General features: G+C 51.3%; 8 protein-coding genes across 8 annotated transcripts; 4 read left to right on the top strand and 4 right to left on the bottom strand.

The window, feature by feature from the left end:
- Positions 1–48: 48 nt before the first annotated feature.
- On the bottom strand, positions 49–802 carry M431DRAFT_129487 (hypothetical protein; the record flags this gene model as incomplete). Its single annotated transcript, XM_024912406.1, has 3 exons — positions 49–241; positions 298–596; positions 661–802. The coding sequence occupies 3 exons, from the start codon at positions 800–802 to the stop codon at positions 200–202; spliced, it is 483 nt and encodes a 160-aa protein (XP_024767428.1). The 3' UTR covers positions 49–199.
- Positions 803–1034: 232 nt separating this feature from the next.
- On the top strand, positions 1035–4663 carry M431DRAFT_514196 (hypothetical protein). The gene is made up of 3 exons (XM_024920172.1): positions 1035–1471; positions 1535–4007; positions 4097–4663. Exons 1-3 carry the CDS (start codon positions 1200–1202, stop codon positions 4208–4210), a joined length of 2859 nt encoding a protein of 952 aa, XP_024767427.1. The 5' UTR covers positions 1035–1199; the 3' UTR covers positions 4211–4663.
- Positions 4664–5450: 787 nt separating this feature from the next.
- On the bottom strand, positions 5451–9324 carry M431DRAFT_11459 (hypothetical protein; the record flags this gene model as incomplete). The annotated part of the gene is made up of 3 exons (XM_024911908.1): positions 5451–8572; positions 8639–9116; positions 9262–9324. 3 exons carry the CDS (start codon positions 9322–9324, stop codon positions 5451–5453), a joined length of 3663 nt encoding a protein of 1220 aa, XP_024767426.1.
- Positions 9325–10592: 1268 nt separating this feature from the next.
- M431DRAFT_488286 (hypothetical protein) lies at positions 10593–11266 on the bottom strand (the record flags this gene model as incomplete). The annotated part of the gene is made up of 5 exons (XM_024916546.1): positions 10593–10618; positions 10674–10739; positions 10805–10955; positions 11140–11154; positions 11219–11266. 5 exons carry the CDS (start codon positions 11264–11266, stop codon positions 10593–10595), a joined length of 306 nt encoding a protein of 101 aa, XP_024767425.1.
- Positions 11219–12403, top strand: M431DRAFT_514190 (hypothetical protein). Its single transcript, XM_024920171.1, has 3 exons — positions 11219–11729; positions 11786–11890; positions 11951–12403. The coding sequence occupies exons 1-3, from the start codon at positions 11329–11331 to the stop codon at positions 12258–12260; spliced, it is 816 nt and encodes a 271-aa protein (XP_024767424.1). The 5' UTR covers positions 11219–11328; the 3' UTR covers positions 12261–12403.
- Positions 12404–12473: 70 nt separating this feature from the next.
- Positions 12474–14054, bottom strand: M431DRAFT_514189 (hypothetical protein). Its single transcript, XM_024920170.1, has 4 exons — positions 13885–14054; positions 13747–13823; positions 13337–13532; positions 12474–13130 (listed from the first exon to the last, which is right to left on the bottom strand). Exons 2-4 carry the CDS (start codon positions 13821–13823, stop codon positions 12648–12650), a joined length of 756 nt encoding a protein of 251 aa, XP_024767423.1. The 5' UTR covers positions 13885–14054; the 3' UTR covers positions 12474–12647.
- On the top strand, positions 13696–14323 carry M431DRAFT_367578 (hypothetical protein). The gene has a single exon (XM_024914611.1). The coding sequence runs from the start codon at positions 13843–13845 to the stop codon at positions 14203–14205; it is 363 nt and encodes a 120-aa protein (XP_024767422.1). The 5' UTR covers positions 13696–13842; the 3' UTR covers positions 14206–14323.
- Positions 14324–15466: 1143 nt separating this feature from the next.
- On the top strand, positions 15467–17351 carry M431DRAFT_101614 (hypothetical protein; the record flags this gene model as incomplete). The annotated part of the gene is made up of 9 exons (XM_024911330.1): positions 15467–15622; positions 15697–15774; positions 15844–15893; positions 15957–16101; positions 16154–16196; positions 16258–16343; positions 16422–16491; positions 16575–16806; positions 16868–17351. The coding sequence occupies 9 exons, from the start codon at positions 15467–15469 to the stop codon at positions 17349–17351; spliced, it is 1344 nt and encodes a 447-aa protein (XP_024767421.1).
- Positions 17352–17373: the final 22 nt, after the last annotated feature.

The raw sequence follows: 17373 nt of genomic DNA, 5'->3' as shown, positions 1-17373 counted from the left end.
TGCACTTGACGATAAGTACGAAGTATCAAGGAGACTCTGTATACGCAACCAGCAATCGATCAAATATTAGAAGAATTGGAAGAAGAGAAATCGAATGCTTCTAGTTTATATGCCTTGTATTGTCTAGAACGTGGGTATCATGAAGTAATCTTTTGGCATGATTCAACAGCCCATCTCTTGCCAAATCTCATCTCGTTCTTCATTTCGACTCTCCCTTATCTGCGGTATCATAAGAATGTATCTGTAAAGGTTGCATTAGCCCATTGCGTCTTCACATATGCTTGCACGCCAACTTACACTATCCGATACTTGAAGCCACTCTTCCACGTTTCTTAGGTAGGGGTCTGCTGAAGCATCTGTAACTGCGTCATGCGACCAGACAACCATTTTATCAAATTCTGTTACGGTGTGCATTGTTCCCAGTATAGGAGCCGAGCCCTCATCTCCGTCCTCTCCTATCATGATGATATCTGGTTGCTCGGCATCTTTTTGTTCGTCGTCTTTTCGCTGAAGAACAAAGCCTCGATAATTCGGAGGTAATGATGCAACTTTTCCCTGAAGCTTCCGCCCTCGAAGATATGCCGTCTTATTGTCGTCTAAGAGCAGGAGAAATATCAGAGTTGTGGTCATAACCAATGCTCGCGGATTCATCCTACTCACTCTCATCTATAGTGGGATTCCAATAAGCTGAAGATGGCCCGATAGGACCTGTGTGCTGGACGCGGCAAGGAAGCAAGTTGACAACGCCCTCGCTTGGGGTAATTTCATCCTTTCGGATTTCAAGCATTGACGGCTGAGACATGATAATTTGTCAATTGGGCCCTGTATGGCAACAATATTGGAGCTGGATGAATATCAGCAGCAATTTACTGATTGAACCCGAGGTCGCGTCATCCAGAGAGCTCGGCGCGCTGCAGCTTAATGAATTCGTTATCTAATCTGAGATCTCCGTACAATGCAATCAATTTAAATTTCGCGTCACGCTAGCCCTTGAATAGAAACCCCAAGACGCGCTCCACACGCGTCGTTCCCCTCTAAACCCAACCCACCTCAGACTCCAAATTTGGGTACGATAATCCATCTTCGCAGCCTTTTTGCATAGCGACCTCCGTTGCCTCAGCACTGCAGCGTCCCGGCTGATGCACATGCTCACGACCTCACTGAAGCTTCTCTAGGCCATTATCTCGCTACAAGCCACAATGGCTACCCCCGGCGATTCCAACTTCATGATGTCGGACGGCTTGGCCCCGCAGAGGCGGCCTGGAGGTTTCCCCTCGTCCTCATCAACTCGTCCCCGCGGCCCGCCGTCAGAGAACATGGGAACTCCTCGGGACGATTATGGTGATGCTGATGGATTTGCCGACGACCAGCTTCCTCGCAGCTCGCGCATCCCGGATGCCGCTAGTATTCCCAAGGTGGAGGATCGCATCGGCATGCTTGTCCAGGAACACTTTGAGGGCTTCATTGAAAAGTGAGGTCATCTTGGAATTGCCTATGCATTGACGTCTAGCTAACCAATATGCTTGTTTCTTAGCTTCGCCGAAGCTCCTCTGTCATCGGGCGCACCCCCCTCGAGTGCCGTCACAACGAACAAGTACTACATTGCCCAGATAAGGGGTATGAAAACGTACCAACTCTCAACCTTCTACGTCGACTACAAGCATCTGGCCTCTTGGGAGAATGGTAGTCTGGCAGACGGTATTATCCGCCAATACTATCGTTTCCTCCCCTTTCTCACCGCCGCATTGCATAACATGATTGCAAAATATGAGCCACAATATTTCCGCGAGCATCGACAAGCCACCACATCCAGCAAGCTGAGCACTTCTGGAGCCAGCCAGTTTGGTTCAGGAACGCAAAGTGATTTGTCCCAAAGGAAGAACGAGCATCAGCAGACAGACAAGCTGTTTTCCATTGCCTTTTATAACCTACCTCTTGTCTCGCGCATTCGAGCCTTGAGAGCCGCCAACATCGGCCAGCTGCTCTCCATCTCTGGCACAGTTACGAGAACCTCAGAGGTTCGGCCTGAGTTATCATTGGCCACGTTCGTCTGCGAGGCTTGCCGTGTTGTTGTCCCCAATGTCGAGCAAACATTTCGATACACTGAACCAACACAATGTCCCAATCAAACTTGCCAAAATCGTGTGTCATGGCAATTGGACATTCGTCATAGCACATTTGTTGATTGGCAAAAGGTTCGCATCCAGGAAAACAGCTCTGAGATTCCCACGGGTAGTATGCCTCGTACCATGGACGTCATTCTGAGAGGCGAGATCGTCGATCGTGCCAAGGCTGGTGAAAAGTGCATCTTCACTGGCGCTCTGATTGTGGTGCCCGATGTCAGCCAGCTCGGTCTTCCTGGCTTGCGGCCCACGGCGGTTCGTGATGATCGCGGCGCCCCTCGTGGAGCCGATGTCGGTGGTAATGGCATCTCAGGCCTCAAGGCTCTTGGAGTTCGAGATCTGACATACCGCTTGGCATTCCTTGCGTGCATGGTTGCGCCAGATACCACTTCCACTGGCCAATCTGCTGCCAGCGGCGCCATCGACGTTGTCAATGCTCTTACTCAGAATAATGGCAATATCCCCGAGGGTACTGAGTCAGTCGAAGAAGCTCAGGCCGCCGTCCTGGCGTCCATGAATCCATCCGAGATTGAGGACCTGCGAGCTATGGTCCACGGTGATCATATCTATTCTCGACTGGTCAATTCTATTGCGCCGACAGTGTATGGACACGAAGTGGTCAAGAAGGGTATCCTCTTGCAGCTCATGTCTGGTGTCAGCAAGACTACGGCTGAAGGAATGCAGTTGAGAGGTGACATCAACATCTGCGTCGTTGGAGATCCTTCGACGTCCAAGTCCCAGTTCCTCAAATATGTGTGCTCCTTTGCGCCACGTGCAGTGTACACCAGCGGCAAAGCCTCGTCTGCTGCCGGTTTAACGGCCGCTGTAGTCAAGGATGAGGAGACGGGAGAGTTTACCATTGAGGCCGGTGCGCTGATGCTTGCCGACAATGGTATCTGCGCCATTGACGAGTTCGACAAGATGGATATTGCTGACCAAGTTGCTATTCACGAAGCTATGGAACAGCAGACAATCTCAATTGCAAAGGCGGGTATCCAAGCAACGCTCAATGCGCGTACAAGTATCCTGGCTGCCGCCAATCCAGTTGGAGGCCGCTATAACCGGAAAACCACTCTGCGTGCCAACATCAACATGTCAGCGCCCATCATGTCTCGTTTCGATCTATTCTTTGTCGTTCTTGATGAATGCTCTGAGTCGTTTGATCGTCACCTTTCGGAGCATATCGTAAGAGTTCACCAGCACCGTGACGAAGCCATCACTCCAGAATTCAGCACGGAGCAGCTCCAGCGGTACATCCGATTTGCGAAAACATTCCGGCCCGAATTCACAGATGAGGCGAGAGAAACCCTTGTTGAGAAATACAAGGAGCTGCGAGCCGACGATGCCCAGGGTGGTGCCGGAAAGAACTCTTATCGAATTACTGTTCGTCAACTGGAGAGTATGATTCGTTTGTCCGAGGCTATTGCCAAGGTCAACTGTGTTGAGGAAATAACCCCCGAATTCGTCATCGAAGCCTACAACCTCTTGCGCCAGAGTATTATCTCTGTTGAGCACGATGATATTGAGATGGAGGAGACAGAAGATACCGTGGAAGATAGCGAAACACTGCTCCGTGCTCAGGATGCTGCTCTTGGAGTTGCCCCTGCGGAAGATCACGAAGGTGACGCGGCCATGGCCGAAGGTCAAGATGAATCACAGGTTGCGCCCAGGAAGAAGCACACCATCACTTACGACATGTACATCCAAATGGTGAACATGTTTGTCCAGAGGATCAGCGAAGATGAGGCTGGCACCGGCGACGGTGTCGAGGGCAGCGTCTTGATCAATTGGTATCTAGAGCAGAAAGAGGCAGAGATGGACGGAGAAGAAGACTACAACAGGGAGAAGACTCTCGCACACATGGTTCTGAAAAAGATGGTCAAGGTAAGTTTTCAGCTGCCATTTGGGCTACCAATTACATATGTCCCCCTTTATGAGATGTACATGCAATCTAACGAGGCTCTCTCCAATAGGAAAAAATCTTCATGGCGCTCAGGGGCGAAGGTCTCACTGAGGGCGCAGGTCCCTCAACGCCTATGAACGTCATCTATGTTCTACATCCCAACTGTGCCATCGAAGAGATGTAGACCAGGACGGTAGACTCTCCGTAGAGTATTTGGCTATAGGCTGGCAGTCCTACAATAACGTTTTTAACTAGTTATTTATGCTTACCATTTGGAGGTAACATGACCTACGGAAGGAGGGGGTGGGAATAGGTAATGCGATGATATAACGAGCATGAAGGGAGTTTGGAGTTGAACGGATATATAAAAACAAACAAACACGTGTCAAAAAGGATGTTGGAAGGGGTGCATTAGAATAACGATCTATGGGAAAATCGTTGGATCATGGAAAACATCAAGCCACGCATTGCAATGCCTAGGGAGATGGGGAGAGAAAGATTCTTCGTAATGAGCAAAATCAAAACATTTTTGTTATGTTTCTGTACAATACTGCACTACTTCGCGGCATGTATGAACGAGCTAAGTAGCCTGTTGTCCGACCGTGTTTTTTCCCTTTTCAAAGGCCCCCATGACCAACCAAAGGCCTCATCCATCGCTTCATGGATGTAGATAGAGGACCCCGTAATTCATATCTGTACTCATACAGTTCGTTTACCTCAAAAGCCCTGCCCATGAAACAAAAGGGCCAACTATCAAATCAGGGAGAAAAAGGTTTCCGTCATGGCATTGCAAAAACTGCACTACGAACGCGAAGATATAAGTAGAATTCTTCTTCTTCTCTCTCTTTTTTTAGAAATTCCCATCCCTTTTTGCCCTTGCAGACAATGCCCCTTTCTTTAAAAGGGGAGGATTGGTACTTGATGGTAGTTGGGTAGGCAGAGACAGTGAAACACGAAAAATGAGAATCTGACCCGATTAAACGAGCTTAATTACAGACGAGCGATCCTTTTTGCATCGGGAATAGTCGTCTTTTCTTCCCCTTCCTTTTTACTCCTCCTTTCCTCCTTTCTGTTTTACAATGTCTCTAGGGACACTGACTGGGTTGGTACCATTAAGAAACCATGTGCTATCACAACGCGTTTAAAGGTGTACATACACGTCTCTGAGCCATCCGAAACCATCGGATTCAACGTACACAGAGACAACTAGACAGTTAACAAGTCAACTCTCATCTCCATTCCTGAATAGCGAGAAATCAGAAGCTATCGTATCAATACCCCATTGAGCTGGGGTAAGGTAGAGGGGGAAAAAATAAAGTAAGCAACCCCTGATGTTCGTATGTTGCCGGTACATAAGGAGCCGGCTATGACCCCTTCTTGGGTTCCACAACAAGATCGTTGAAAGGTGTTTGCGAAGAGCTCAGCTAAGCAGATGAACCTGACTCACGGGGCTGCGAAAACCGACTCCAGTTATCAGATCTATCAGATCCGCGACCACGATATCCGCCCCGGCTGCCACGGCCAGTGCTGCTTTGACTGGCAGCATCTCCGTAGCTGTTAGAAAACTCCCTTTTGCTGCTGCCATTGCCACTACCACCACCTCTTCCGCCTTCTCGAGGTCCATGACCACCACCACGGTGTCGTGACGATGGCCTATGAGTCCCTCGCCCGCCTCTCGCCGCAGAAAGTGGGATGGTGGCCACCCTAGGCTCACTCATCCCTGGAAAGTGAATTCTCACGGCATTTGCGCCGCCAACAACCTCTGCTGCGAAATAGTATGGTTCCACGAAAGATGGTTGTACGAAGAACCTCTTGGGCATTGGCTTTATTACTGCCGCGGGCTGCCATGCTGCTTCTGGTGCCTTGTGCGGAAGCCTAATCCGTGGCAGAGAGCCCATTTCCTGTTCTTCAAAGCATTCCTCCGATATAGGCTTGGAAGTCAGCGTCAAAGAGCCGTCCGCTGAGTGTTGTTCTATCGCAATAGGCATGGATACGGTTGCAGGGTGTTGCACTGTTACAACAGGCAGAGATACGGTTGTAGAGTGCTGGTTGGTGGTATGATCCAATGCACTCCGACTAGCAGGATCTATTCCCATATGTTTCGGCGGAGACGCTTTTCCACCATTGAGAAGAGTATTGATTTTATCCTGCCAATTTCCCTGCGACGTCTCGGAAACACGTCGTGCAGAGTAAGTGTGAGGGATGGGGGCGCGTGATATCTCTCTTCCTGTAGCCCGGTTGGCCCACGGGTTGCTCGCCTTAGCTTGTAGTGCCTGAGCAGCAACCATGGAAGGAGGTAGCTTGACTACTGGCTGCGGCTTCGGTAATGACACATGTGGACGTGAAATATCTCCCTCATATACCGGGTGGCCTTCCATAGTTGGCGGGGGAGGAGATGGTGAAGATGGTCGAATAGGCTCAACCATGCCTGTCTCAGTGCGAACATCTCGAGCAGGGAAGAACCGAGAAGGCCGCGACTGAGGTGTTGTGGTCGGGCCATTAGGAGGCAGGACAGAACTGCCGGGCCCATTTCCAAGAACTGCGGGTTGGCTACCTGCAATAGAATCGTCCGTGATATTCGACTGAACTTCACTGGAGCTTACGGCACGCCTGGTGCCATCGCCAGGGATGTGAACGGGGCGCCATGTATCTTTGATAACTGGCTGGGCATCCTCGACAGAGACTCCACGCTCGGCTAGCTGGCGTTCACGAGCTGTTCGTTCGGCCAACTTCTCTGCACTCATCCTCTTGTCGTTTTCAGCCACAGCTGTCACCCATTTACTGGCAAGCTCTGTTCCTAGATTTCCATATCTTGTAGCACGCGAACCAATAGGCGCGGGTACTTGATTTCGGTTGTGAGAAGATTGGACTGAAGTTGGAGGGGCTATGGGGGCAGGGGCATTATTCGTTGAAGTCGGCTGGGCGGGCGCGCCGGATGCACGTCCAAGGTGAGGATTGAACGTGCCATTCCCAAGTCCGCTGTCGTTGTCTGAGGAGCTCCACACATTCCGTGGCGTGCCAGCAACCCATGACGAGAATCGGTCTGGCCGGTTGCCCCAGTTGCTGGCAGGTACCGAGTCTTGACTGTGAGATAGTCGCCTAGCTGTCGGCCCAGGCGGCGGGGCGATGTGTGCTGGTGATGAAACTTCTTTATGGCTGAACCCGGGCTTCTCAATATGCTGTACGGCGGCTGCGTTATCCTTACCCGAATCTGCTTGATCTGACCTTGCTTTTGCTGTGGGCGTATCTCTTTGCTCACTCGGAGCCGGTTGCTGGCTCGGCGTTGGTTTCGCTGCGTGATCCTTGGGTGCCTCTTTCGCCTCGCTCTTCTTTTCAGGGGGAGGTCCCATCGCTTCCAGTTTCTTTTGTATACGCTCTCGGCGTGCGGCCTCCTCCCGAGCCTCTTCCTCCTGCCTCCGTTTCCTAGCTGATTCAATGCCTTCACGCATCAGTTTCTTCTGTAATTCAAGGTCATCTTCAAGCTGGTGGGAGGGAGGTGGTGCATTATGCTCAACATGTGGGGGTCCATGATGAGGAGCGGCATAAGTTGTTCCAGGAGAGGGCAATGGCTGGTGTCTCGACGGTCCCTGGCTCATCACAGACGCTGCCACAGGAGAGACTGGACTCTCTAGGACGGAACCTGCTAGGGAACCTCTCCGAGCACTGAGAAATTCGGGTGGCGGTGGTATAGAGCCATCGTTTCCCTTGTTCAACCGCTGCAAATATGATCCACTACCACCGCTAACATTGGAAGAGCCGCGACGGCGTCCAAAGGGCACATCCTGGGCGGTACGACTAGTTTGAAACGCGGCAGAAGGCTCGGCTGGGTGGTCTTGTGGAGGTGCACGCTGTAACAAGGCAGGATACCTAGTCTGAGAATCAGATCGCATTGACGGTCGTCGATCGGTAACTGGCTCATATCGTCCGGACCGAGAGTTGAAGAGCTCCTTGTTTCCATAAGAGGATCTGTCTCTCCAAGTCGAGCGAGAATAATCATCTACTGCCATATCTCGGGGTGGTGGAGGGCCCATGTGGCTGGCGAAAGACGACTCTCTTAGAGCCCCCCGAGGTGGATATGCAGCCTCTATAGCTCCAGGAGATGTTTTTGCAACAGGCGGCAAGGTAGCCCATGGCGATTTAGCAGGCGCAGGAGGTGCTGGAGGTTTGGCTACGAGAACTGGCTTCTCCTGGGCAGCGCTCTTGAGAACCAACCCTTTCCCTGACGGAAGGCCACCTGATTTTGGCACTGGTGTGCTGGTTGTACCTGGTGGTGCCGGAGAAGATGGCTTGTCTTCGGCGACGCTTTTGCTCACATCTGGCGTAGGATCTGCTGCTCGAGCCGCCGTCTCGTCAGGGTGAGGAAGAGTTGTCTTGGTGCCATCTCCCCAGGTGATGGCTTCGGGTGCCCAGTCATCGTCATCGTCATCGATATCTGCCCACTTATTTTGCCCTTGGGTATCTTCTTCGTTCAGGCGACTAGCCATATGAATTCCATACTTCTTGAGCTCTTCGTCTGTAAACTTCTTTGGCTCCGGGGGAGGAGCAGCTATAAAACACCAAACATGAGATTAGTTCAAAGAAAGCCTCCTCTAACAGCATCGATTTCACCTACGCCTATTCTTATTCCAAACAGCATTCGGATCGGGTGCAGCAGCAGGCTTGCCGCCATTCGCCAGTGATGAGAACCGCGGAGATGAGGCACCAGTACCGCTACCAGACTTTGCAACTAGACGTGGTCGTGATATAGACAAGGTAGCGGAGCCGGTCGGCGGGGTACTCGAGCCCGCAGCTGGCTTGTCGTTTGTCTTGGTTGCGACGCTGGGATTCGCCTTGGAAGCTAAAAAAGTCTTGTTGACAGAAACGGCCTTGAATGTCGCTGGCTTCTTTGCTGAGGACCCAGCGCGGCTCTGTCCTTTGTCGCCATCCTTTGCGCGCGACGCCTCGGTATCTGACCCCCCACTCACACTGACGTCGGCAGAATTGATCTGGTCCTCGACACTCAAGATGCGCTTGTTTGCGATGTCTTCGGGGAGTGGGGAGCCGCCGTTTACAGCTGGGGGGACTAATTCGCCATGTTGGGAGTCGGGCGCCTGCAAGTCAAAGAGAGCATCACGTTAGCACATCTCAGAGCACACAATGTCCCGTTACACATGGGGGTTGGGAAGCATGTCCACGCCGACGCCGCTACAAAGACGTCGTGCGGCTTCTAGAAGAACATGGGAGGAGGCGCCTCACAGATTGCAGTTCAGTCGAGGCAAACACATCAGCTGAGTTGTCGGTGGAGGGCTCAGTGGCCATCATCCGTCGTGGTGGCAGGTGTGCGCCGGTGGGAGCCGTAAGATGCGAACTCTCGCCCGAATCCAAAGTCAAAACCAAATCGCCTTTCGAGATGTTCGCCTATGAAGGTGGCTTGACAGTGTGCCTGTCTGCCTTAAGCAACACTCAAAAGCTAGCCTGCAGCGCGGTGTCGACAAGGGTGGAGGAGAAGAGGAGGAGGGGGAGACGGATCGCGAGGTGGAACGAGCTGGCAATATCGAAGAATAGGCGAAGGCGGCGCAAGTTGCAGCGGAGGCTTCGGGGGGAAATCCTCTCTTTCAGGGCCTCGCAATGCGGGTCGGTTTCGGTGAGAGGAGTCGTGAATTCGGTCGCGGGGGATTGGGGGAGGAGAGGCTGAGATGTGCTCTGCAGTCGTGATGGTGAGGTGGAAGCGACTGATTTTCGAAGCTGCACAACTTGGTTCTGGCCTAGCGCTGAGTGGGAAAGTTCCGCCTGATTAGGGGCCCGTGCGTCACTGTCACTGTGGACAGCCGCACGCAGCCTGAATGGGCTACGCCCACCTATTGTTTAGGTGGCTCTTGGGGACGTGGGCAGCAGCTTTTTGGGGGGTTTAGACCTTTGCACAGTGTCTGTGACTTTTGCACGTATTCCCCGGAACAAGGCGCTCAATAGTCGATGTCAATACCACCAATTGCTGACCACGTCAGGGCTGAATAACATTCATGCATATACTAAAAGGTTGAAAGCGCCAATTGCTGTCATGGTATATTTCCAACGAAAAAGAATCCAGGATATATTTTGTTTCCAATGGCCCTGTATTCACGCTGCTGTCAGCTAGGCAGTCAGCGTCAGCAGATGCCTGTGAAGTGACTCATTGGATGGTTGATCAGGCTCGGGCTGAGTCGATTTCAGCACCTGACAATAATTATAAAAGACCAGTCACACTTTTCAAAGACTTGGCAGCTGTTAGCAGTACTTTTCGTTAAGGAACCATTTTTCCGCATATTTTGTGCATATTCATGACCTCACTATTCCCAACGCCGCTTGTTTCTTGGTCCAATAACAAGACGAGAAGCAAGGAGAATATGAAGTGGTCCAGCGAATAGAATGGATGTCTTGCATCACTTCAGCATCATCGTGTAGGAGAGGGGGAAAAGATAATTCAATGCGTGTCTGATAGTACATAAGGAAGTCCGGGCGTGGTCATATCCCAGCACCGTTCTAGAGTCTATTTACATGGCCACTCATCATATGGAGAGTGGCATCAACAAACCATCCTCCATAGTACTTTAGTGGGCATTGTTCTTGTGGTGACCTATACAGGGTATTAGCCAAGGAATATCGAGCAATGAATAACCAGATGTACGTACGCAGGTGGAAGTAGTAGTTTTGAGCGTAACCGATGCCGATCAGGAAGAGCAGGGCGTGCACGATAGCTGCAATTTCGATGCATGTTAGCATGTATTCCGCATCCAAGCCGTTGATTTGGGTAATATCGTACGAGTAGCAGAGGCGTTCTTGCCAAAGTACTTGGCCTGGTAGCGTCCGAGAAGACCCTTGCCCTTGATCTCGGGGGCGGCACCCCGGGGAAGCTTCTCGTAGAAGCTGACGACACGCTGCATGCGCAGAGCGTCAGGAGCAGCACCGATTGCCTAGCATCGAGTATTCTTCGTTAGCCCAATGTTCCATTGTCCCGCACGCCATCCGATCCGAGGAGGCTCGCAACCGCCTTCCTCGCACGACGACCCATTTCTGCCCTGCTGCGTTGCGTCCTCTTCGAATCATGTTGACATGTATGGTCCGGCGGTGTTTTCAAGCATTAGGAGTATCTCGTACCTTAGGGGAGGCAATCTACAAAGACTTTTATTAGCACAACCAGACATGGATGAATTGACATGCCACCAAAGGGTCTCACCTTGGGGGGAATGAGCGTGGAAAGCGCTCGGCGAGTGACGAAGCTCATGATGTCGGATTGCGAGGAAAGACGCTCGAAAGTCTGGCCGTCAAATGTCGAATGGGCGCTCAATGGGCAAGGTCGTCGATAAATCGCTGGATTTGCATTATTCGCAGGCCGAGAGGTTCTCTTGCCGAAAAGCACTCGTCTCGGCAAAACATCGCTCCGCACCGCCCAATCAGCGCTCTCCATTTTCGGCCCAGCCAAGGTTGAACATTGGCCGCAAACCACCATCATCGCCGTCACGGACAACCAATTTCCTTCCAATTGAGAGGCACAGTTTCTTCGCCATGGCGTCTCTCAGAACTCAGTCGGCCGCCCGCCTGCTGCGCAATGCCGTGCGCCCGCGGCTAGCTTTCGCCTCCGTGCCCCGCCGCTTCGAAAGCACCGTGGGCAAGCCTGCCGATGTTGTTCCCGCCATGCCCAGCGCCAACCAGCCCGACTACGACGCACCTGTCGACAAGGCTACCTCGTACGGAAGCTATTCTACCTCTTCTGTTGATGATACCGGATGCTAACGGTGCGCAGCACATTCTCTCCGGTCCCCAAGCGTGTACAGGATGGCACTGAGGAGGTTCTCGCTGCCGCCACTATCTCGGGTGCTCCTATCGAACTCCAGGCAAGGACGGTCCGGTTAGTTTGATCTTCGACCTGCTTGTCTCAAATGTTTGCCCCTCTAATTCAATCATCTAGTATCTACAAGGAGGCAAAGCCGGCTACACAATCTGGCGACTTCAGGGGCGAGCGCTGGCGAATGGACTGGGATATTCTGTCCAAGGGACACCGATGGGAAAACCCATTGATGGGATGGCAGTCCTCGGGAGATTTCGTACAGGGAACCCACATCAACTTCAAGTCCAAGGAGGACGCCATTCGTTTCGCAGAGAAGCAGGGCTACGAGTACTTCGTCCAGGAGCCCAACTCGCGCAAGATTACACCTAAAGCATACGCCAACAACTTCCTATACTCACCCAAGAAGTTGAAGCACATCCGAACAAAATAGGGCATCAAACATGCGTGCCGATACATAAATATTAGATAAGGAATAGTGTATTAAAAATTCTGATTCACGAATGTGCCTTTTAAGAACTAAGCAGCGGTGTTGCTGTTCTGAGTTGTCCAATATATTTGAACCCTCCAATTCTACTTTATGGGCCAGAAGAAAACCGCTCTATGCGAGTTTTCTGTGATGAAATTGGTTCATGCATTCCGCCTTGGTCTTCTCCAAACCCCTATGATAACAGGCGTTGTTGCCATTCGGTTTCACGTAGTGCGTGTGCGAGTGTGTACGAATAATCGCGAGATATTATGTGAATTAATTGTCATTATAGTAGAATTGCAAGTTGCAATTTGATAGGGGTCGTAGTATTCATAAGCGTCATTGAATTGTTTAGGTCGTCACCATGGAATCATGTCCATTCTCTGAATTGGAACCTCGCCAGGCTTGATTCGAGGACTCTTCGCCTCTCAATCCTATATCGAGACGGTCTGGAAGGCTAGTGCCCTTCTCCCTCGCTGCACCTTCTGCCCAGGCTCGCATCTTGACAAGCTGGCGGATGGCGGCCTCGCGTCTGGTTGACTGCCTTTCCAAGATGGCCCGGTTCACCTTGTCCGCTGCATCACGGCGCAGACTAGGGTCAAGAAGAGCGGCCAATTGCGGTTCCAGGACGTCGGGATTAAATAGCAATAAAGCCATTGTTGTTTCCAGATCCTCTAAAAAGGCAGGGTTCGTGGAAGCACGTGGACCAAGTTGTTCCGTTGCAAATTTCAGGGCAGGACTGATATCTCCCCCTGATGCAGTGCACACTCGGATTAACTCGACGAGTTGAAGCCGCAGCAGAGAAAAGTGCAATGCGGTATCTTCATCCAGAATCTAAATCCCATGTTAGAACCGATGAGCTGGAAATGGAAGCCGAAATGCGATTGGTAACAAAGGATAGAAAAAGGGTAAAAATCATAAAAAAGTGGTGTTTCTCATCACGGGCCAGTAAACCGACCATATGCGTGGTGCATGTATAAACTCTTGTTTTAATCATATAAGGAGTGGGGGGCGTCAATGCGGATGATGATGCCACATACCTCAGGATCAAGTTCGTTAAGAGTCTCGATGGCAGTCTGAATATTCCCGCTATGAATGCAGTTCTGAATCTGCTGCCTGGCGCGGATGGCGGAGGTATCCTGTTGTGGCTGCAAGTTTGCCTCTTTCGAGAATCTTGCAGCCGCATTCGGGTAGCCCTCCATGGTCAAATAATCCAAAATCAAGGCATTAATATCACTAAAAGCTTGTCAATAATCCGTACCAGCTACAGCACCAGACAAGAGAGAAGAATGACAAAAATGCTTTCGAAGTGTTCAGGAAAAAAGAAGATTATATCGGATCTCCGCACAAAATGTCTCAGAGAGATTCCCATTGATATAGTGTTCATCATATAGATGGCATTGTGGTGTAGGGGAAAGAAGTCAGGGTTGGGCGCGCAGCTCATACATACTTTTTGGGAGACTTGACCCCCTCGACACGCCTCTCAAAGGCATGTTTAGCCGGAGTAGCTGTAGAAGCTGACGACATCTGCGCAGAGAGTCAGGACATGGAGCGGGGTGCAAAGTCCAGCAACGTCACGACATCGTACCATAGATCCGATCAACGGCCCTCCCGCAGGAAACCGGCAGAAGCTCTAGTTACGGTACGACAGCAGCGGATTTGTGAGAATAAGGAGGCTCATGGCGTGCGTGGGCAGCCAAAGAGGAAGCCGAGGATGCCACCGTTTCAGCGCATTGGCAAGCCGAGTCGTGGAACCGTGGGCTCGCGAACAGGGCGAAAGTGGTGGGAGATGGGAAAAGTTTGGTATGTGGAAGAGAGAGAAGCGATTTTGCGCAGAGGCGGAAGAGCAGCGACTGCCCTTTTTGGAGGTGGCCTAGCCCCGTTTACAGTAATCCAGGCGGACCAATAGCTGACGCGGACGCCCGCCAGCGCTCCACAGAAGCTTTTTGCGGCTGCGTTTGCCCTCTCTGGTGGGGGACTTTGGCAGCTAACATGAGAAGAGCATGGTAGAACGGGGCATGTGAAACTGATAACTGGGGGGGTTCCATCAGTAACGGAACCCTTCACGATGATAATGAGAGCAAAGAAAAAAAAGAGAGGAAAATTTTTTCATATAAAAAATAAATAAAAAGAAATGGGTATGATGCTGGGTCATTGTGTGGCATTGCACAGCGGGTGTTGCTGAAGCCAAACAGCTCTAGGAGTGCTTCAGTTAGTGCAGGTAGCCGCTGCGAGTACCTGGTCCCTGTACTGCTGAATGTACGTGCTGTAATCGTACTCGTCGGTATTCCGTCAGATATCAGCTTGGCTGGCAGCAGCATGCAAACTAAGGCTCAAAATAATCAAGAGTCTTCTGCACGCCGTAAACCTTTGGGTACCTATCGATAACTCGTAACTTGGTGCATGTCCCCTCGCCTCCTATTTGGTGCCAGTGGCCAGTCAAAGGACGCAAGGTACGGCACAGAGAAATGGGAGCACGAGACGAGGCTGGCTGATCAAAAGCCAACAACCACCATGTTCAGCTCCGCACACTAGACCATTCCATCCGCCAGCAGCCTCACTTCACAGCTTCCTCCTCCCAGGCTGCCAAAAGCCCTAGCCGCCTCTGCCTAGACGCCGCCGACCATGTGAGCGTTAGTTGTCCGGCACATGCTTACTTTACTTTAGGTGCTTGTGCCTCACCAAGCCCTATCAGACCTATCAGCGCGGCTTAAGCGTCGCTTGATGGGGTCTATCCGCCGTTACGTTAGCGGGCCAGCTGTAGAAGCGGCCATCTCCGTGCCACGCCCTCGAAGCCTCGATTCCGGTGGGCTACAGCAGAACTGCAGCCAGATAAGATTTCTTGTCCTGCACCCTGACCGTCAGTTTACATCTGATCTGTTCCGCCATCTGTTCTATCGATCGACATCGACCTTTGCTTGTCGCCTTTGTTCTCGCAAGCGCTCCTCAGCTCTCTCTCTCACTTCCAATCTCAGCAGCAAATCTATTACTGTACGGTCCTCGTACTGGCGCCAGCAAAAACTCGCGGGGTGGATCACGCGAGCCACTTCCCACTTCATCTACTCTTGTACCCTACCTAGGATAAAAGCAAAAGCGTAACCCTGTGCTTGACCTTGCTCGTAACAACGACCTGTCGGCCAATAGCCCAAACCACGTCCTGGCCGGTAGAAATGTCGCAGCTCGAGAGCCATGTCACGGTTCAGAAGCGAGCTTACTACTCTCCGCCATGGGCAGATGTTAGCATCATCGCCGTCGCTGGCAGCTCGGGCTCCGGCAAGTCGACGCTATCTCAGACGATAGTGAAGAAGCTCAACCTGCCCTGGGTTGTCATTCTATCCATGGCATGAACACTCTAGGGGAAGCATGGAGATTCGAAATGCCGTGGCTAACGACAAATCAGGACTCGTTCTATAAGACATTGACCCCTGCCCAATCCAAACTGGCATTTGCCAATGAGTACGACTTCGACTCACCAGATGTACGTTCCTGGATCCGATGCCGTTTCTCAATCTCCGTCAAAGATCAGACGCTTAGACCACTTACGTAGGCCATTGATTTCGATGCTCTGATTAACACTCTGCGAGATCTGAAAGCTGGGTAACCATGACCTACTACCTAATGAGACAGGTTTGGACACACTCATTAACCCAACGTCTGCAGAAAGCGAGCAGAGGTTCCTGTATATTCTTTCGCCAAGCATGCACGACTAGAGCACACCACATCCATCTATTCCCCGCACGTACTCGTTTTGGAAGGCATTTTTGCCCTCTACGATCCGCGGGTTCGTGAGTTGTGTGATATGGGAGTACGTCAGCCTCACGAACGATACCGTTGGACAGAATCTGACTTGGCTGTAGATTTACTGTGATGCTGATGCAGATACCTGCCTGTCGCGGAGAAGTAAGTATCTTCTTTGCCTGTAGAGTTGCCACTAAGTGCAGGTGCTCACCATTTACGCTAGTTGTTCGAGATGTTCGGGAGCGAGGCCGAGATGTTGAGGGCTGCATAAAGCAGTGGTTCGCTTTCGTGAAACCCAACTTTGAAAAGGTGAGACTTCCAAGTCAAGCTGCTGTTTGCCTATTAGGTGGATCTCTCGCTTACCACAGCCTGCCTGTTGTGAATCAGTTCGTCGAACCACAACGCAAAGTAGCGGATTTAATCGTACCCAGAGGAATCGAGAATCGAGTGGCACTTGGTGAGTCTAAGCCGATTCCTGCATGAGATCTTTCCATGGTTTTTTTTTTTTTGTGAACAATTTTACTAAGTGGCAATGTAAAGATATGATGGTCCAATTCATTGAAAAGAAGTTGTTTGAAAAGTCAACCCATCATCGTGAGGCTTTGGCTAGGCTTGAGGTCAGAGACAGAGACGAGCCTCTATCCGACCGTGTCGTAGTCATGAGCGAGGGGCCTCAAATCAAGTTCATGAACACGATTCTTCAGGACATAGACACATCGGCCGAAGACTTCATCTTCTACTTCGACCGCCTTGCCGCCTTGATCATTGAACAGTAGGTCTAGTCTAAGAGGCATGTTTGTCCTAGAGGGTGATGTATGTTGACTCGACTACAGGGCTCTGAACAACGTCCAATTCGAAGAAGCGTCCATCGAGACGCCACCTGGTTATACGTACAACGGTTTACGACCCAAGGGAGAGGTTAGCGCCGTGATTGTGCTCCGAGGAGGATCGGCCTTCGAGCCAGCCCTTAGAAAAACCATCCCGGACTGCAGAACAGGCAGGCTCCTGATCCAGTCCAGCTATTCAACCGGAGAACCAGAACTCCATTACCTGCGCCTTCCCGAAGACATCCACAAGCATGAGAGCGTGCTACTACTCGATACGCAAATGGCTAGCGGAGGAGCAGCTCTGATGGCAGTTCAAGTTCTGGTCGACCACGGCGTTGCACTGGAACGTATCGTCTTGGCAACTTATTCCGCAGGAAAAGTTGGCTTGCATAGGTTGATGACGGTATTCCCAGAGATCACGGCCGTGGTTTGCAATCTTCTTCCCCATGCAGAGCAGCGTTGGGTTGAGAAGAGATACTTTCGCTGCTGAGCGGCCTGCATTCTACCATTAA

The sequence above is a fragment of the Trichoderma harzianum genome (genome assembly GCF_003025095.1).
Source record: "Trichoderma harzianum CBS 226.95 unplaced genomic scaffold M431scaffold_34, whole genome shotgun sequence".
Lineage (NCBI taxonomy): Eukaryota > Fungi > Ascomycota > Sordariomycetes > Hypocreales > Hypocreaceae > Trichoderma > Trichoderma harzianum.
The sequence above is the reverse complement of the archived record's forward strand: the minus strand, read 5'-3'. Positions and strand labels throughout refer to the sequence as shown.

Coding starts and splice junctions, on each gene's coding strand:
- M431DRAFT_514189 (XM_024920170.1), bottom strand. CDS start 13,823: ATGTCGTCAGCTTCTACAGCTACTCCGGCTAAACATGCCTTTGAGAGG. Junction 13,533..13,746: donor GGGGTCAAGTCTCCCAAAAA/GTATGTATGAGC, acceptor ACAAGCTTTTAG/TGATATTAATGCCTTGATTT. Junction 13,131..13,336: donor TTAACGAACTTGATCCTGAG/GTATGTGGCATC, acceptor CATGGGATTTAG/ATTCTGGATGAAGATACCGC.
- M431DRAFT_514196 (XM_024920172.1), top strand. CDS start 1,200: ATGGCTACCCCCGGCGATTCCAACTTCATGATGTCGGACGGCTTGGCC. Junction 1,472..1,534: donor TTTGAGGGCTTCATTGAAAA/GTGAGGTCATCT, acceptor CTTGTTTCTTAG/CTTCGCCGAAGCTCCTCTGT. Junction 4,008..4,096: donor TTCTGAAAAAGATGGTCAAG/GTAAGTTTTCAG, acceptor TCTCTCCAATAG/GAAAAAATCTTCATGGCGCT.
- M431DRAFT_367578 (XM_024914611.1), top strand. CDS start 13,843: ATGGAGCGGGGTGCAAAGTCCAGCAACGTCACGACATCGTACCATAGA.
- M431DRAFT_514190 (XM_024920171.1), top strand. CDS start 11,329: ATGGGCAAGGTCGTCGATAAATCGCTGGATTTGCATTATTCGCAGGCC. Junction 11,730..11,785: donor CCTGTCGACAAGGCTACCTC/GTACGGAAGCTA, acceptor AACGGTGCGCAG/CACATTCTCTCCGGTCCCCA. Junction 11,891..11,950: donor CTCCAGGCAAGGACGGTCCG/GTTAGTTTGATC, acceptor TCAATCATCTAG/TATCTACAAGGAGGCAAAGC.